At 49.8% G+C, this 17,884-nt stretch overlaps 2 protein-coding genes across 3 annotated transcripts; both read left to right on the top strand.

Moving 5' to 3' along the window:
• Positions 1-800: 800 nt before the first annotated feature.
• Pim2 (Pim-2 proto-oncogene, serine/threonine kinase) lies at positions 801-6,051 on the top strand. The gene is made up of 6 exons (XM_028881371.2): positions 801-1,249; positions 1,381-1,490; positions 2,330-2,380; positions 3,894-4,266; positions 4,663-4,839; positions 4,946-6,051. Exons 1-6 carry the CDS (start codon positions 877-879, stop codon positions 5,107-5,109), a joined length of 1,248 nt encoding a protein of 415 aa, XP_028737204.1. The 5' UTR covers positions 801-876; the 3' UTR covers positions 5,110-6,051.
• A 588-nt stretch (positions 6,052-6,639) lies between these two features.
• Slc35a2 (solute carrier family 35 member A2) lies at positions 6,640-17,736 on the top strand. 2 transcript variants are annotated; one of them, XM_028881372.2, is made up of 5 exons: positions 6,646-7,047; positions 8,393-8,575; positions 13,575-13,726; positions 15,405-16,138; positions 17,438-17,736. In XM_028881372.2, exons 1-5 carry the CDS (start codon positions 6,957-6,959, stop codon positions 17,463-17,465), a joined length of 1,188 nt encoding a protein of 395 aa, XP_028737205.1. In that variant the 5' UTR covers positions 6,646-6,956; the 3' UTR covers positions 17,466-17,736. The 2 variants fall into 2 exon arrangements, with proteins under 2 accessions (XP_028737206.1, XP_028737205.1); XM_028881373.2 differs by lacking the exon at positions 17,438-17,736 and having other exon boundaries at positions 6,640-7,047; positions 15,995-17,276.
• The last annotated feature ends 148 nt before the right edge of the window (positions 17,737-17,884 follow it).

Raw genomic sequence — 17,884 nt, 5'->3', positions numbered from 1 at the left:
CCTTTCAGTTCCCAACTCTTTTACAAGGAAGTTGTAGTTCACACAAGAACCAAGCCCTTGCCATTACATATTCTAGACCCACTGACTGGGTCCAGGGCTAACTATAACCAGGTTTGTGTAGGATAATGGCAATTTAAAAAAAAAAAAAAACAACCCTACAGGTGCCAGACTGCCATTGACCACCTTGCTCCCCTTCCTTGTCATGGTGGTGATAAATAAGCTATCCGTCCCTGAAGAATGGACCAGCTCTTCTATAAGGGTCTGGTTACAGTTTTGAGGCAAAAGCTGACTGAACTTGGGTGAGAAACACCCTTGCTTGATAGGATCCTGCCTAGCTCCAGGTTCTGGATCTTTTTTTTTTTTTCCTCTCGAAACAAGGTTTCTCATATAATAATAGTCCTGGCTGTCCTGGAACTCACTTGGTAGCCCAGGCTGGCCTCGAACTCACAGAGATCCCCCTGCCTCTGCCTCCCGAGTGCTGGGATTAAAGGCGTGCGCCACCACTCCCCCCCCCCCCCCCCGCCAGCCCAGGTTCTGATTTTTAAAAGCTTGCTTGGCGTAGTATCCGATCCCAAGGCTGGAAGACAGCGGTAACAAACCTGCGCCCTAGGAAAGGAGGCTGCACTTTTTTTTTAAAGTGTGTATACACACCCCACCGCACCAACAACCAAAACAAACGGGGTTGTTGCAAAGGGATTCCCAGAACCTGTTCGAGCGTGCGTGAGTGCGTGTGCGCGCGCGCGCGCGCGCGTGTCTGTGCGTGTGTGTTTGCGCGCGCGCGACCGCCCCCGCCCCCACATTTGCATACAGTCCCCGCCTCCGCGGAGGAACCTGGCGTGTATTTGCATAAGGGGCGCTTGAAACGTTGATGGTGGCATGCAAATAAGGACTGGCTCCGATTGGCCGGGGTACAGCAGGTGCCGCGTCCGGATTGATCAAAGCCAGGTGGGCGGGGCTGTCGCGCAGGGCGACTCTCCGGGAGGCGCGTGCCCCGGCTCAGTAGCATTGGGGCTGGCGCGCGCGACGAATCTTAACGCTGCGCCGTCTGCGGGCGCTTCCGGGCCACCAGATTCCCTGCCTTCCACCCTGGCGCCCCCCAGCCCTGGCTCTCCGGCCGCTCTGCCCCGGGCATCCACGCCCTGCGGGCTCAGCGGATTCAGCGGGCTCAATCTACGCAGCGCCTCCTCCATGTTGACCAAACCTCTGCAGGGGCTTCCTTCGCCCCCTGTGACCCCCACGCAGCCTCCAGGTGAGCGCAGCCTCCCGTAACACAAGCAGGTTGGGTGGACTGGAATGGTGGGTGCCGGTGTGGGGGCGAGAGAGTCACGGCTGGGATCAGAGTACAACGCCACCCTGACTTCCTCGCCTCCGCTTGCGTAGGTGGCAAGAATCGGGCAGCTTTCGAGGCCGAATACCGACTTGGCCCCCTCCTGGGTAAGGGAGGCTTTGGCACCGTCTTCGCGGGACACCGCGTCACGGATAGACGTCAGGTATCCCCCTACAGGGGTTCTGGGAGGGTCAGGTGTTTGGGCGAAGGATGGTGGTGGGGTGGCGGGGACGGAGATGCCAGTTGCTCCAGTGGGGAGCCTGCAAATGTGTAGTAGAGTCATAAGGAGCAGGGTTGCTATGTGTGTGAGTGCTCGCGCCTGTCTGCAGTTCAGGTGGGTAGGAGGGTGGGCAGAAATTTTGGAAGACTGGGTATTCCTGTTGGGAAGGGGGCATATCTTCAGGACTCGACCCCAAGATCCACGGAATTTACGTGCGTGCGTGCGTGTGTGTCTGTGTCTGTGTTTGTGCGTGTGTGTGTCTGGGAAAGTGGGTTTTTTTTTTTAAGTAGGTGTTAAGTGTGGAGTCGTGAGAACAAGAATCCAGATACAGAGTTGTTGTGTTCTGGAGATGGGTAGGATGATGGAGGAGGGCTTGCGATGTCAAAAAACTTAGAATTTGAATGTGGGGATATGGGTCAATGGTGGATCTTTTTGTCCGCCATTCACAAGCACTGAGTTCAATACCAACATCACGGGATGTGGGGGTGTGGGGAGACAGTGGGAAAGAGAGAAAACAAAAGATAAAAAAAAAACTCCGTTCTGGATTTCAGGGGGTCTTCATGCTTTCCTGACAAGAGCTCAGGAGTAAAGATGTTAGATGGCTGGAGTGAACTTGCTTCTGGGGACTTCAGAGTGCTGGACAGGCATTCGAGCTCCAGTGGGTGTGATATGTATGAGAACTGGAAATGCCAGCGTGCAGAGATTGGAATTAGGTAGAGGGTCTAGATTGAGTAGAGTCTGGGATCACCGGCTGGCCCCCTTATCGCAGCAATTTTTTCTAGGTGGCCATCAAAGTAATCTCCCGGAACCGTGTGCTAGGCTGGTCCACCGTGGTGAGTGTCTTTGGTGTACGTCATGACCCGTGGACTCCATCACCGAACTCACCTCCTGATTTTTTTCTAGGGGATATGTGATTCCCTGGGCCCTGAAACCGTGAGAACCTTACCAGCCTGTGTTTACTGCCTTTATGTGATAGTACTGATTTCACCTCAATTTCCCCAGAGCTCTGGATTCTCCTCTCAAACTCTCCTTTCGCATCCTTTTTCCAAACACGGCTTCTGGGGCTGTTCACAGGACATGCTGGTGGGGAAGGAGGGGCTTAGGTCACTGGTTGTCATGGTGATGCTGGCTGCTTCTCTCCTGCCACCCGGAGAACGCTAACGGACATCAGGGCGGGTCTGGGCAAATTGTAGGTAAGAGAGCTCCCCCTGGCGTGCATTTCAGACAGTCTATGCCGGCCCTGGGTCGGAGAGGGAGGGTGAGCCTGCGCAATAACTGAATTTGCGTCTCCGTGAGAAAACCTGTCTGCGACTGTGCAAGTTAGTGGGCCTGTGAAGGGCCTACCCTGAGACAGCAAGACCCTTCGCACTGCCTGTTCACGTTGGGGGTGATGGTGGTGGCGTTATTGAGCTGTGCTAGTTGAATAGTAAGACTGACAAAACATCTTATTCATTAAATGTTTGCTTTGTGCCAGGTCTTTTTGCAATTAATCACTGTGAGCTGTTTTGAACAAATGAAAGCCAGGATTGGCGGTGCACACCTGTAGTCCCAACATTCAAGCAGCTAGGATTTCGGGGAATTTGAGGCCAGCTTGGGCTACATGGCAAGATCCTGTCTCAAAAATGAGACAAAATTTAAAAGCCAGAGAACAGCCATTACAGTGGCATAATTATAGGCACTTTGCAAAGTACGACATTTATTAGAATTCAATATGTACTCGATCTCTTCTAACTGCTCTTCTCTGTCTAGCGTACTGAGTCTTACTCTTACTGGGCACTGCTGGTCCCTCAACACTTATACAAGAGTATATTTAACTAATTTTTCAGTGCCAGCCCCTCTTTGCTGTAAAGTAGTTCCATTTACAAACATTTCTAGAGTGTCTAGTGTGCCTAAAACTTTCCCTGATCTGGATGTTGGCTAACAAGACAGGCAGATATATTTTATGATTGATGGTGCTTATGGGGGGGGGACTTAAATTAGAAAACACTTTGAAAGCCGGGTGGTGGTGGTGCACACTTTAATCCCAGCACTCTGGAGGTAGAGGCAGGTGGATCTCTGTGAGTTCCAGGCCAGCTTGGTCTATGTACAGATCCTGTCTCAAATTCCCTCCCCCCTAAAAAGAAAACACTTCAACTTATTCAAATATTTACTGAGCTGCTACATGCCAGATGTATATGGTCTCTGCTTATTCACTCCAATGGGTTTGAGCCTTTGAGAGGACACGGAGGTCTAGGAAGGGCCAAAATCAGTGCTCTGGAAATAAACTTTGATATATTGGCAACAGGGCTACAGACTTAACATCTGCCTTCTTCTTTTTTTTTTTTTTCTCTTCATTTCCCACCCCAGTCAGACTCAGTCACTTGCCCACTTGAGGTAGCCCTGCTGTGGAAGGTGGGCGAAGGCAATGGGCATCCAGGTGTGATCCGCCTGCTTGACTGGTTTGAGACACCAGAGGGCTTCATGCTGGTCCTTGAGCGGCCCATGCCCGCCCAGGATCTCTTTGACTACATCACAGAGAAGGGCCCGCTGGGTGAAAGCCGTAGTCGCAGCTTCTTTACCCAAGTAGTGGCAGCTGTCCAGCACTGCCATGCCCGTGGAGTTGTCCATCGTGACATCAAGGATGAGAACATCCTGATAGACCTGTGCCGTGGTTGTATTAAGCTCATTGATTTTGGTTCTGGTGCCCTGCTGCATGATGAACCGTACACGGACTTTGATGGTAAGGCTTTTCTTCCCTACAATTTATAGTGGGAGGGCTGTTTTTCATCTTTAATTCTTCTTGCAACCTTTGACCTATATCGTCCCCTTTAAGGTTCTTGGTCCTCAAGCCTAGATCTCTGATAAAGTTCATCTTACAGTTCCTTCACCTTCTGGGCTCTTAGGTTTTAGTGTGGGGATCTTGTTAGTGTTGGTTTTTGTTTGGGTTTGCTTTTGGTGAGGTGATCTGTTAACCCGTTTCATGCTGTTTAGCTGCTGTCAGGACTCTCTGCTATTACATTTGAATCGTTACTGCTCCAGCCAGCGGATGCTCTCCTTTAATTCACACTTGGAGGGGGGGCACGGGTTGAGAAAGGGCATCTTTCAGAGAAAGATCTAATCCTTGGCTTGTGTGCAGGGACCAGGGTGTACAGCCCTCCAGAGTGGATCTCTCGACACCAGTACCATGCCCTCCCGGCTACTGTCTGGTCACTAGGTGTTCTCCTCTATGACATGGTCTGTGGGGACATTCCCTTCGAGAGAGACCAGGAGATTCTAGAGGCTGAGCTCCACTTCCCAGCTCATGTCTCCCCAGGTGAGGCCCGCCGCACTGATGACCCCAGCCCGACAGGCTTCGTTCCCCCCACGACTGGGGACCCTTTGCTGACTGCTAATCTCCTCTGTGCTTCTCATCCCCACAGACTGCTGTGCCCTCATCCGCCGGTGCCTGGCCCCTAAACCCTGTTCCCGACCCTCACTGGAGGAGATTCTGCTGGACCCTTGGATGAAAACACCAGCCGAAGAAGCACCCATCAATCCCTCCAAAGGAAGCCCCAACCCCTTACCCTGGTCCCTGCTTCCCTAGGCCCAGCCAGGCTCTCTGGTTGGAATCCCATGGTCATGCTACAGGGATAGATGGACATCTGTTGACCTGGTTATACAGGTTGTTAAAAATCCAGTATTACTAAGGTCAGGGAATAAGGATCAGGGGTCAGAAGATAGCCAAGTCTGCCCAGTTCCTATCCCAATCCTGTGAAGGAGCTCTCCTCCCTGAACCTGTGGTCCCTTATTTAGGAGGGGGGAGTTACTTGTTTCTTGTTCTGTTCAGGATGTTTATTTGGTTGGATTCCTTCCCTTCTGGGCCCTAAGATTCTTGTTCTGACACTGTAGTCCCTACCCTGGCACCTCCTGTACTACTACAGAAACTTAGACACTTAGTTCAGATGCTCTCACTCGGGCAAGGGTGCTGTCCTTAAAATACCCCAGCGGTCTTTAGCAAAGGGGCCCTTACCCTGGGATCTCATTCAGCTGCTGCTTGCCTGCCTTAGACCAGAAAGTAATTATTCTGGGGAAGGTAATGCCCTATTAAGCTCTATTAATTAGTATCCCAGTGCTTTTTTTTTTCTTTGCTTTTTTTTTTTTTTTGCTTTTTTTTTTTTTTGGTGAGGGGGCCCTACTGTTATCCCAAGTGCTCTTATTCTGGTGAGAAGAACCTTACTTCCATAATTTGGGAAGGAATGGGAGATGGACATCATCGGACACCACCAGAGACTAGGATGGGATGGATGGTTTTGGGGGGATGGAATGGAGGAAATAAGTCTTACTGTTTGTTCTCCTGGGGTCCCCCCTCTCCAACTTTTGCTGCCTCCTCCTGAGCCAGGATTGTCCAGTGGCAAACTGTAAATATGTGCTGGAGGTAGGAGAGCTGCAGGTGTGCCCTCCTGTCCCTTCTCCCCCCTGCCTGGATTATTTAAAAAGCCATGTGTGGAAACCTATTTAATTAATAAATAATGAAGTCACAAGTGGAGCATATACTGAATGCTGAGTTTAGGAGACGGCTGGAGAAGAATCTCGAAGAAAAGCCCAGTCAGAGAGCTGGGCCAGTTTGACGGTGTTTGTTTTGTTTTTAAGATGGGGTCTTTTGAAACCTAAGCTAGTCATAAACTTGGAGTGCTGGGATTTGCTTGCACAAAAATAAATCCCAGGCTCCAACTGGAATCTTTCTAGCACTTTCTGTGTAGCTCTTTAAATCTTAATTTTGTCTTTTCTTTCACGCCCCTCCTTTGCATCCTCCTCAGCTCACCTCCCTAGGTCTCTCTAATCCTGGCGTCAATCGTCCTGAACCCTGCTCCTCATTTTCCTCTACTACGGTGACTAGCCCTCCTCCTCTAGTTCAACAGTGAATCTAGCCGCAGGCTTGTGGCTCGCTTGTCCCGCCTTCTCGAAAGTCCGGTTCCTCCCAGTTGGCCTACGGCCCTTAGAGGGCGGGACCTGGCTGGGAGATGGGAATAAAACGGAGTTTCTGATGGGAGAAGGGTGGTGCCATTTGAGGGTTCCAATAAAAAGCCGAGATGGCGGAGCAACGGAACCAATGAGAGCACGGGGCGGTTTGGGCAGGTGGTGGGGACAGTCGGGGTCAGCAAGGCGGGCAAACGCGAGGTGTGGGCCGGGTCTGGTGTCGCGAGCGGGCCAATAGAGAGAGATGTGTAAAAGCTGCGGGAGATGGGGTCGGCGGCACCCTGGCTCTCCAGTTTTGACGAAATTCGGGAAGCCCGAAACCACCATTTTAGAATTAGGCTTGGAACGGGCTAAGTACACCACCTTCCAGCCCCAGCTAATGCCCCGCCCTCCACTCCGGAGGTCCGGAAGCGGACGTGATGGATACGGAAGTAGCCTGCTGTTGCCGAGGGGACGGGACGGGCAGATGCCAACATGGCAGCGGTTGGGGTTGGCGGATCCACCACGGCGGCGGGGCCAGGGGCCGTGCCCGCGGGCGCGCTGGAACCTGGGTCCGCTACAGCGGGTGAGATGACCTGAGGCAGAGCAGTTGGCCGGGCGGAGGTCGGGATCCTTAGGGGTGGAGAGATGCTTGATTGAAGTGACAGCGGCATCTCGTGTGAACGGATCTACGTGTATGTGTGTGAGTGTGTGTGTTTGTGAGAGAGAATGTTGTGGGATGAAGGGAGGAGAGAACGGACCATTGTAGGTTGCGGGTAGGAATCGGTCGTTTTGTGGGTGTATGTGGCGGGGTCACTGGACTTGGAAATAAAGACTGTTATGAATGTGTAGGGAATTTCCTTTGAGGAGGCTAAGACCACTGAGAATGTTCTGGGGGTGTGCACAATCCTTAGCTGCAGAAGGGAGAGACGATTCTGGGGTGGGAGTTTTTCCTTATAGAAGGGAGAGACGATTCTTAGGGTGGTGGCTTCTTCCTTATAAAGGGACCTTATAAATTGTCAGGGTGGGGCACATCCTTGTATGACTAGTGGATCCATTTTGAGCATGAGACTGTCCTTCATTACATGGAGAGAATGTTCTGGGGATGTCCCATCCAAATGGAGATAGTTCTATTTATGTTGAGTGGGAGGGTTTCTTCCTTATAGGTCAGGGAAAGAACATTGTGAGGGTGCCAAGTCCTATATAGCAGAGAGAGCTCATTGTGAGTGTGGGTAGAACAAAGAGTTATTCTTTGGCTGGGAGGAGGGTGTACAGCAGAGAGAGGATGGACTATATGCAGTAGGGAAGGATTTCCTTATGTGATTAAGGTAATCAGACCATTGGGTAACCATTATATGAAATGGGAAAATAGGACAGTCCTTAGGAGGTAGACATCTTAAACAGTTGTCCCATTCATTATATTGGGATATTATTTCGTTTATGGGACAGTCCTTCAAGTAGAAACAGCACTTTATATAAATCCTCAATTTACTCATCCACAAAATGGGATGTTTCAAAGTACCTTCAGAGACCAAATGATGGGAATCCAGGTAAATCCCTTAGTGCAGTGATAGGCATTCAATAAATATGGGGAATGCTGTCTGAGAAAGAGTTGCTTCCTGGGGGAGGGAGAAGAAGTGAATATGTGTGTCCAGGGCCTACCCAGGTCATTTCCTCATACCTTAGCAAGGATTTCAGAGTAAGAGCTGGCTAGAGTGGTTCCCACGTCTCCCTGTGTGACACATTCGCCAGTAGCTGAGAGTGTGGAATCAGGCAGGGAATCCGACTCTCATTGAGTCAGGAAGGGCAGGCAGAGGAAGTTCCAGTGGCTGAGAGGTCTTTGATCGAGAAAAGAGGGGTGAGGTGGGTGGCTGTACCCCACCCCGACAGCTTCTGACCCCATCCTTCTATGTTCCTTCCACTCCCTACAGCTCACCGGCGCCTCAAGTACATATCCTTAGCTGTGCTGGTGGTCCAGAATGCCTCCCTCATCCTTAGCATCCGATACGCCCGCACACTGCCTGGGGACCGCTTCTTTGCCACCACTGCTGTAGTCATGGCTGAAGTGCTCAAAGGTGTCACCTGTCTCCTGCTGCTCTTCGCACAGAAGAGGGGTATGAGTCAGGGAAGGGGTCGGTTGCTCTGCTTCCCTGGGTGTAAGCGCACCTGGGAGGTTTGTGTGCTGGGAGAGTATACTGGTATGTCTGAAACTGCGTGGGGAGCGTGTACGTGCATCTAAGCTTCCTGGCCACTCCAGCTGTGTGAGGTTGCGTCGCCACGTGTGTATCCTGTACACCTGAGAACTCCAGTAGTGAGATGGTCTGTCCACAAGGCAACAGAATACTCAGGGTGATTCAAAGATTTCACTTTATCCTATGGAAGCCAAGTGTGGTGACGCATGCCCATAGGAAAAGCTCTTGGAAGGTGGAGGCAGGAAGATCAGGAGCTCAGGATAACATAGGAAGTTCAAGGCTAGGCTGAGCTATATGTGACCCTGTCTCAAAAAAAAAAAAAAAAAAAAAAAAAAAGAAAGAAAGAAAGAAGGAAAAAAGAAAAGAAAAACAAACTTTGTAAAATGGAGAATTCCATCACACACACACACACACACACACACACACACACACACACACTCAGGAAGAATAGTAAAATGTGAAAATCCTGCGCATTACCCAGGTTGACCATTCTCAACTCTTGGCCAGCCTGTCATGAAGCAGCATCAGTGCCCACTGCCATCTGTCTATCTTTTCCACAGCTGCACCTTTCCAGTACCAGCTGGCTGGAGTGTCATGCACTTGTCACCACAGCCGATCAGCATACCCAGGCAGAGCATCAACTAATTCCATGAATTCAAGGCTACCTTGAGCAACATTTAATGCTCCAGTGCTTCAAAACAAGAAAGAAACAAGCAAGAAGTAAACGAAAGTGTAATACCTAGAGTTGGGGATATAGCTTAGTTGATAGAGCGCTTGCCCAGCATGCATAAAGCTCTGGGTTTGATATCCAGTTGTGATAAGTGCCTATAATCTTAAGGCAGAAGGATCAGAAGTTCAAGGTCATCTTTGACTACATAGTGAGTTCAGGGACGGCTTGAACTATCTGAAAAATCTATCTAAAAAAGGAAGATCATACATGATAAAATAATAATAAAGCTAGCTCATACTGGTAATCCCAGCGTGTAGGAGGCAAGAGGATCATAAATTCCAAGTCTTCCTGGACTGAAGCAAGATCCTGTCTCAAAACAAAACAAACAAACAAAAAACCCCAAACTACCAATGAACAAAGCAAAGCCAAGACCTTATGGTGCAGGCCTGTAATCTCAACTACTTGAGAAGCTGAGGCAGGAGGATCGTAAGTTTTGGGAATAAAACATAGGACCAGCAAGATAGGACCAGCAAGTGGAAGCTCTGGCCCTGCAAGCCTGACAGCCTGCTCTATCCCCAGGACCCAGGGTGGAAAGAGAGAACTGACTTTTGCCTCTAAGTTGCCCTTTGACCTCTATAATTGCACCATGGACTGTGCATGCCCATACTCACACACATCATACAAATAAAGGACCGGAAATGTAGCTCGGCTGTAGAGCAATTACCTAGCTTGTTCAGGGCCATGGGTTCAATCCCCAGTACCATGCAAGATGGCATTATGGGTAAAATGCTTGCTGTGCTATAATGAAGGCTTAGTTTAAGCTCCAGAACCCCTATAAAACCCAGGCATAGTGGCATGCATCTAATCCCAGCTCATCTCTGTGAGTTCAGGGACAGGCAGGGGACAGGCTGGAAGTTGGGGACAGGCAGGTTCTGTGGGCTCCCTGACCAGCCAATCTAGCCGAAATATCCAGCCCTGTCTCAAAATATAAGGTGGAGAGAACTGGAGAGATGGCTCCGTATAGTTAAGAGCACAGTCTGCTCTTGCAGAGGCTGAGTTCGGTTCCTAGCACCCATGTTCAAGTGGCTCACAACCTCCTATTACTCCAGTTCCAGGGGATCCAATGCCTATGGCTTCCACAGGCACCTTCACACATGTATACAGACACAACATATATGCATACTTTTTAAAAAACCTTAAAAACTAAAATAAGGTGGGGGTTGAGAGATGGTTCACAAGTCAAAAGCATTTGCTCCTCTTCCGGAGGACCCATATTCTATTCCCTGCACCCACACGGTGCCTAAGATTTGTTGATCCAGTCTGCTGGCCTCGTGGGCCATGCCCACATGGTACACAACTATGCCTGCATACATATGTACGCATGCATATGTGCACAAACACTCCTACACATAAAAGAAAACGAAACCTTAAGCCAGGCAGTGATGGCACACACCTTTAATCCCAGCACTCAGGAGGCAGAACCAGACGGATCTTTGAGTTCAAGGCCAGCCTGGTCTACAGAGTGAGTTCCAAGACAGGCACCAAAACTACACAGAGAAACACTGCCTCGAAAAAACAAAACAAAACAAACAAAGAAAGAAAAATCTTAAAAAAGTAAGGTGGGAATGAGAGAAGACCCCCAATGTCAGTCTCTGTCTTCTACATGTTCATGCTTAAAACCAGAGACCCAAAAGATGTAGTTCATCACTGTTCAAATGATTGTGCCTTCTTTTGTTTTAGTTTTTCAAGACAGGGTTTCTCTGTGTAGCCCTGGCTGTCCTAGAACTCACTCTGTAGACCAGGCTGGTCTCAGACTCAGAGATCTGCCTGCCTCCCAAGTGCTGAGATTAAAGGCATGTGCTGCCACCACCCAGCAGCAATAGCTTTTATCCACAATTTATTATTATCATCATCATCATCATCATCATCATTAATTTGTGAGGTGGGCGTCCATGTGCTATGCATGCATGTGGAAGTCAGTAGACAACTTAAAAGAATTGAATCTCTCCTTCCTTCATATGGGTCTTAGAGATGAAATTCATGTTTCAGGCTTGGCAGCACCTCTACTGTGATGAGCCATCTTCCTGGTCCTGTTTTGATTTTTTTGAGATAGTCTCGGGTCGCCAAGGCTGGTTTTTTTAACACTGTAGCTGAGCTTGGTTTTGAACTCCTGGTCTTCTTGCCTCTGCCTCCCCAAATTTTAGGATTATAGGGATGCACCACCATGATGAGCCACAATTTTATTTTGTTTGCCTACCTGTCCTGCCCTCCCTTTCCCTCTTTGAGACAAGACCTCACTCACTGTGCTACCTAGACCAATCTTACACTCAACCTGTTGGGCTAAAATGGTCCTCCTACCTCAGCCTCCGGGGTGGCTTGTGTTACAGATACAGGCACGTCATTGTGTCTGCTCAATTTGCTTTTCCTTGAATTAGTTGGTGATAACGTAGCCCTCAGTGTTGAACACTTGCTCAGCATGTGCTAAAGCCCTAGGGTCCATCCCCATCTCTACAAAAGGCAAAGCTCTTGTGTGCTTGGGATCCTGACACTGGAATAAGAGGCTTTCCTCAGCTGTACAGTAAAGCGTTGTCTGAAAAACCAAAATAACCCGCAGCCTCACCCTGACCTGATGCAGAGCTCTTGGTAGACCTGGGTTTTGAGTTTTCCACTTTTGTGTAAATAGCCACATAATTCTCCACAGAAATATGAATGAGCTTTTTTAGGGTGTGCAGTTATAGCTATGCAGGACTTGTGATGTGTTTTGAGGTACACACATCACGTTACCTTTTTAACACCTGGAAAATACAAGGTTAAAATCCATTATTGACTACTGAAATAAGTGCTATGATGGACAACGGGGAGAATTTTTTGGCTCAGCATCAGACAGACATTCCTAGGACCTTGTGCAGTGGTTGTGGAGATCTTCTAGGGGTGACTGTCCTCAGGTAGAACCTAAAAGATGAATTCATCCTTGGATCCATAGCAAGTTCAAGGCCAGTCTGGGTTACATGAAATCTGTCTAAACGAAATAATAATAGTAAGATGTAGGGCTGGGTGTAGAACTCACTTGGTAGAGCATGTACTTAACACACATGGGGGTCTTGAATTTAATCAAGACCCAAAGTAAAATGTGGTGAGCTTTACATAGGAAATGATGCTCAGTTAATTAATTGGAGAAATTCTTAACCAGACTTCTACTTAATGGTCAAGACTGCAAAGCCTGGTGTGGTGACACATGCCTTTAATCACAGCACTCAGGAGACAGAGGCAGGTGGGTCTCTGTGAGTTCAAGACCAGTCTTGGCTACAAAGTGAGATCATATCTCAACACCCCCCCCCCAAAAAAAAGACTGTATTCATCTGGGCATGTTGATGCATACTCAGGACGCTGAGGCAGGAGGATGGAGGAGAATTTGAGGCCAGCCCAGGCTCCATTTGAGAAGAAAGGGGAAAAGACTGCATTCATCTGTAGGGCAGGGGCAGCTTATTGTGTCTAGGGCTGAGAACAAGATCTGTTTGTGGGAAATGGATTCTGTCCTCAAGTGGCTCTGCATGGACCATTAAGGAGCTAGGATGTCTAAAAGCCTTGGGTTGGATGTGTAGCCCAGTGGTGTGTGAGGCCCTGGGTATAACCACAAAACAAACAAAAAAGTCTAAAACCTCCCTTCTGAGAGATAGTGGTATAGCCCTGCCCAGGAACCTAGAAGCTCTATGTTGTCACGCTTCTGGTTACTGATGATCATTTCTTTGTACAGACATGTCAGGTGCTTGTCCTCAATGGGCTTATGCCAGGGAGGTAGCTCTCAGGTGGGTGAAATGTGGTTGATTAGCAGGCATAGTGGGATAGAGAAGAGTTCTGTGGCCATTATTTTTCTTTTCTTACAGTGTTGGGGTAGAACCTGGGGACACATCTGCTAGGCAAACACCCCACCACTGAACTATATCCCCATCACCCTTTGCAGCCATCAAGTTGAGTAGCAAAAAGGCTTTTTTTTTTTTTGGAGACAAGGTCTCACTCTGTAGACCAGGCTAGCCTCAAACTAACCAGATCCATCTGCCTCTGCCTCTGCCTCCTGAATGCCAGGATAAAAGGCATGCGCCACCACGCCAAACTCAATTCTTACTGGCTCTGTTGTACTACTGTAGGAGAAACTGAGCTGCTAGGAGGGGAAAGAGTAGTTCAGTGGTGATGGAAGAAGGACTGGGAGGCGCACAGAGGAGTCAATGCTCAGCAGACCCTCCTCCCGCATAGGTAATGTGAAGCACCTAGTTCTCTTCCTCCACGAGGCTGTCCTGGTGCAGTATGTGGACACACTCAAGCTTGCGGTCCCGTCACTCATCTATACCTTGCAGAATAACCTCCAGTATGTGGCCATCTCCAACCTGCCCGCCGCCACTTTCCAGGTGAGCCCCCAGCCCAGCAGAGCTCCGGGGGACCTAGGAGAGGGTGAGATGGATGGGAGGAGGGAGGTGGTCTGCAAAGTGCAGGAACTATGTCACTTTCCGAATGTTCTGAGAACTCTCTCAACTTCGGCTTCTGTATGTGTCAAAATGGGGAATGGGGGGATGCTGGGATAACGGAAAATGTGCCTGCGGCCAGACATGGTGGCATATACCTGCAAACCCAGCACTCAGGAGGCTGAAGCAGGGGGATTTGGGATTTGAGGACTACATAAAGAAACTCTTTCCTGGGGCTTAAGAGATGCCTCAACAGTTGAGAGCAGCACTAGCTGCTCTTCTGCAGGACCCAGGTTCGATTCCCAGCACCCACATGGCGACTCACAACCATTTGTAGCTCCATTTTCAGAGGATCTGATGCCCTCTTCACCTCCAAAGGCATTAGCCATGCATGGGGTGCACAGATATTCATGCAGGCAAAACATCTGTACACTCAGAGAAATATCTGGGAAGAATCCTTGAGTGCTTAGTGATAAGTCTGTGGCATCTGTGGATAGTCTTGTATACAAAAGGTTGAGTAAAGGATCTAGATACTACAGCAAGGTTGCCTGGGTTCAAATCCCAGTGCTGCTGCTTTCTGGCCATGTGATTTTTTTTTGGGGGGGGGGCAATCACTTACCTTTCTCTGCCCAATCCTTATTTTATTTTATTATTGCATTTTGTTTTCTTTAGACAAGGTCTTATGTAGCCCAGGCTGCCCATCATCTTGTTATGTAATATGCTGTGATCCTCCTGCCTCAACCACTCAAGTGTTGGGATTATAGGTGTGTGGCACCAGGCCCTGTTTATGAGGTGCCTGCCAAGCAAAACGACCAGCCAAGCTATGTCTTCAGCCTTTATTTTCTGTTTGGTTTTTGAGACAGGATCAGTCTAGCCTTGAACTCATGGTTCTTACTCCACCTCCTAAGTGTTGTGATTTCAGTCATGGGCCACCAGGTCTAGTTTTCTCATCATTAAATTGCAGATTATAGTGGTGTTCAGTTCCAAGGTAGCTGTGAAGATTAAGTGCACTGTTTCTGTTAGAGTGCCCAGACCCAGGCTGGACACATAGTAACCAAGAAGTATTTTCTGGCTTTTTTGTGCTTGATTCATTTGTCTGAAAACTTGCTTCATCACAAAGCTTTCTGTTTATCACCTACTTGGAGGGGTTTTACATACATGAGCTTTACTTTATAGAGATGATGCCAGGCCTCAGAGAGGACAGGTGATTTGTCCCTGTCACATCACAGGGAAAATAGGATCGGGTTGTAGATTTGGGTGTGGCCTGGGACATGGTGGCAGAGCTACCTTTTTGTAACTCACTGCCAGGTTCTTTGTTGAGATGATTTCCAGCCCAGACTGGCCTCTGACTCCATATAACCAAGGGTGACTTTGAATTTCTGATCCTCCTGCCTCCATTCTCCGAGTGCTGGGATTCCAGGTGTGTGCCACTGCACCTGGTGCTGGGGGTGGAACCCAGCAGTCTGTGTGTGCTAGGTGAGCTCTTGACCAGTTGAGCTACGTCCCTAGCTGTCTGGGAGGGTCTTTGGGAACTACTTAGCCACAAATTGGGTGCTGTCCCCCAGCCCTGGCCCTTTCTGGGAGCTGGGGCCAGCCCTCAGTGCCTTTCCTACACAACTTGCAGGTGACGTATCAGCTGAAGATCCTGACCACGGCTCTGTTCTCCGTGCTCATGTTGAACCGCAGCCTCTCCCGCCTGCAGTGGGCCTCTCTGCTGCTGCTCTTCACTGGCGTTGCCATTGTCCAGGCACAGCAAGCTGGCGGGGGTGGCCCACGGCCACTGGATCAGAACCCCGGGGCAGGACTAGCTGCTGTTGTGGCCTCCTGTCTCTCCTCGGGCTTCGCAGGGGTATACTTTGAGAAGATCCTCAAAGGCAGCTCGGGTTCTGTGTGGCTGCGCAACCTACAGCTAGGCCTCTTTGGCACAGCGCTGGGCCTGGTAGGGCTCTGGTGGGCTGAGGGCACTGCCGTGGCCCGTCGAGGCTTCTTCTTTGGGTACACGCCTGCTGTCTGGGGTGTGGTACTAAACCAAGCCTTCGGGGGGCTACTGGTGGCTGTGGTTGTCAAGTATGCTGATAACATCCTCAAGGGCTTTGCCACCTCCCTGTCCATCGTGCTGTCCACTGTTGCCTCCATTCGCCTCTTTGGCTTCCACCTGGACCCCTTATTTGCCCTGGGCGCTGGGCTTGTCATTGGTGCCGTCTACCTCTACAGCCTTCCCCGAGGTGCAGCCAAAGCCATAGCTTCCACCTCCGCCTCCGCCTCCGGGCCCTGCATTCACCAGCAGCCTCCTGGGCAGCCCCCACCTCCGCAGCTGTCTTCTCGAGGAGACCTCATCACGGAGCCCTTTCTGCCAAAGTCAGTGCTGGTGAAGTGAGAGCTGGTGGTGGTTGGGGGAGCCCGGGGAGGGGGTTGGGCTGGAGGGGGTTGGGCTTCTGCAGGTTCAAAGTTGTTGCCAGGGCCTGACTCCTGTGGGGTTCGAGGGTTGTTTTTCTCCCATACTTCTAGAGGGATATGGAACTAGGGCCGAATGGCACATGAACCCTTCCTGGTACATGGATTCCCCTCTCCTGAAGGAGCTTCATAGAGCTGCTTCCTCTGGCCCAGGCTAACCTCTTTGGGAACAGGGTTGGGGTACTGCTGTTCCAGGCTTTTCCCCACGACCCTCTCCTGGAGCTGTCCTGTCTCTCATGCCTGGGACGGTTCATCCCAGCCATCCAGCAGACTGGACAAAAGCCCTGCAGTTCTTCAGTAACGACTAACGACTACCCGTGGGGTTCCATTTCCTATTGGGTGAGGCCTTCTCTCCCGCACCATCACCCTGGATCATGTCAACAGCTTGGTCTCTGGGGTGGCTTGGGGGCAGTTTCCCTGCCACAGAGACTTGAAGATCAGCCTGTTGTAAGTGCCTGGAGTGAGGAGAGAGGCACAAGCTGAGGATTTGGCATCAGCTCATCTGGGGGAAGAGTGCAATAAGCACCGTTCGCTTTTCAAAGTTGGGGGCTTGGTGATCGACTCAGATTAATGATCCAGAGTGTTGGGAAAAGAGGGAGGGGAGGTCCTTGAAGTGGCTGAATCTCGTGTAATTGAAGAGACAAAGACGAAGGATTCTCTTCTGAAACATCCAGAGAGGAAAAATAAAGCTGCCAATCCCACTCTTGCAGCTCCATTGGCTGTTTAAAACACCCTTACTTCATGGCGGGTGTCAGAATTGATGAATCATGGAACCTGCACCCCTGCGCTCCCCAAAGCTTATTAACTCCTTAACTGTATCCCAGATGTGAATGTGTGTGTGTGTGTCTGTGTGTGTGTGTGCGCGCATAAATACACGCATGGGAGGTGCCTGGGCTGTCTTTGCTATATGTAAATAGGGCCACTGGATCTTTATTTTTGATTAATTTGTTCTGGTTTTTTGGGGGGAAGTTGTTTTCTAAGGAACTGTAATGAACATATGTGAGGCCACCCAATGCCAAATAAAGATGTTGTATTTATTTAGTCCATGTGTAGCTTTCTGACCCAGGGGCCCGCTCTCCACACAAGCACCACTATTAACCCCAGGTTTCCTAGCTTACTACTACTGCCCTCGCTTGCTCGGGACACCCAGCTGCCAGCCCACCCCAGCTTTCTGTTTCTCTTTCCTTCCCGTTCCCACCACAGGTTGCTCACCAAGGTGAAGGGTTCCTAGCTGCTGGAATTGAAGACGCTGGCCTGCCTTCGATCTCCCTTCTTGCCCTGGCCCAGCTGGGACTAAACTCTCTATCAGTATTAGGGGTGAGGTAGACATGGGAACTCCCTGTCCCCACCAACCTGCCCCACATAGGGCTGACCTGACTAACCTCTGTTAATGGGCCCATCTCAACTCCTGCTACCTTTGCAGTATTTCTTAGGTGAGTTTCTGCAAATAAAGTGTGTTTTGCATCTTGTCAACTTGGGTTGGAAAGCCTGGAACGAATGAAGAAAGGAAGCACTCAAGCCTCATCGATCCGATCCACAAAAAAAAAAAAGCTTTTATTAAAAACAATAAGGGGGTTGGGCGGTGGTGGCGCACGCTTTTAATCCCAGCCCTTGGGAGGCAGAGGCAGGCGGATCTTTGTGAGTTCGAGG

Source organism: Peromyscus leucopus, chromosome X (genome assembly GCF_004664715.2).
Source record: "Peromyscus leucopus breed LL Stock chromosome X, UCI_PerLeu_2.1, whole genome shotgun sequence".
Lineage (NCBI taxonomy): Eukaryota > Metazoa > Chordata > Mammalia > Rodentia > Cricetidae > Peromyscus > Peromyscus leucopus.
This window is presented reverse-complemented; position numbering and strand designations above follow the sequence as displayed.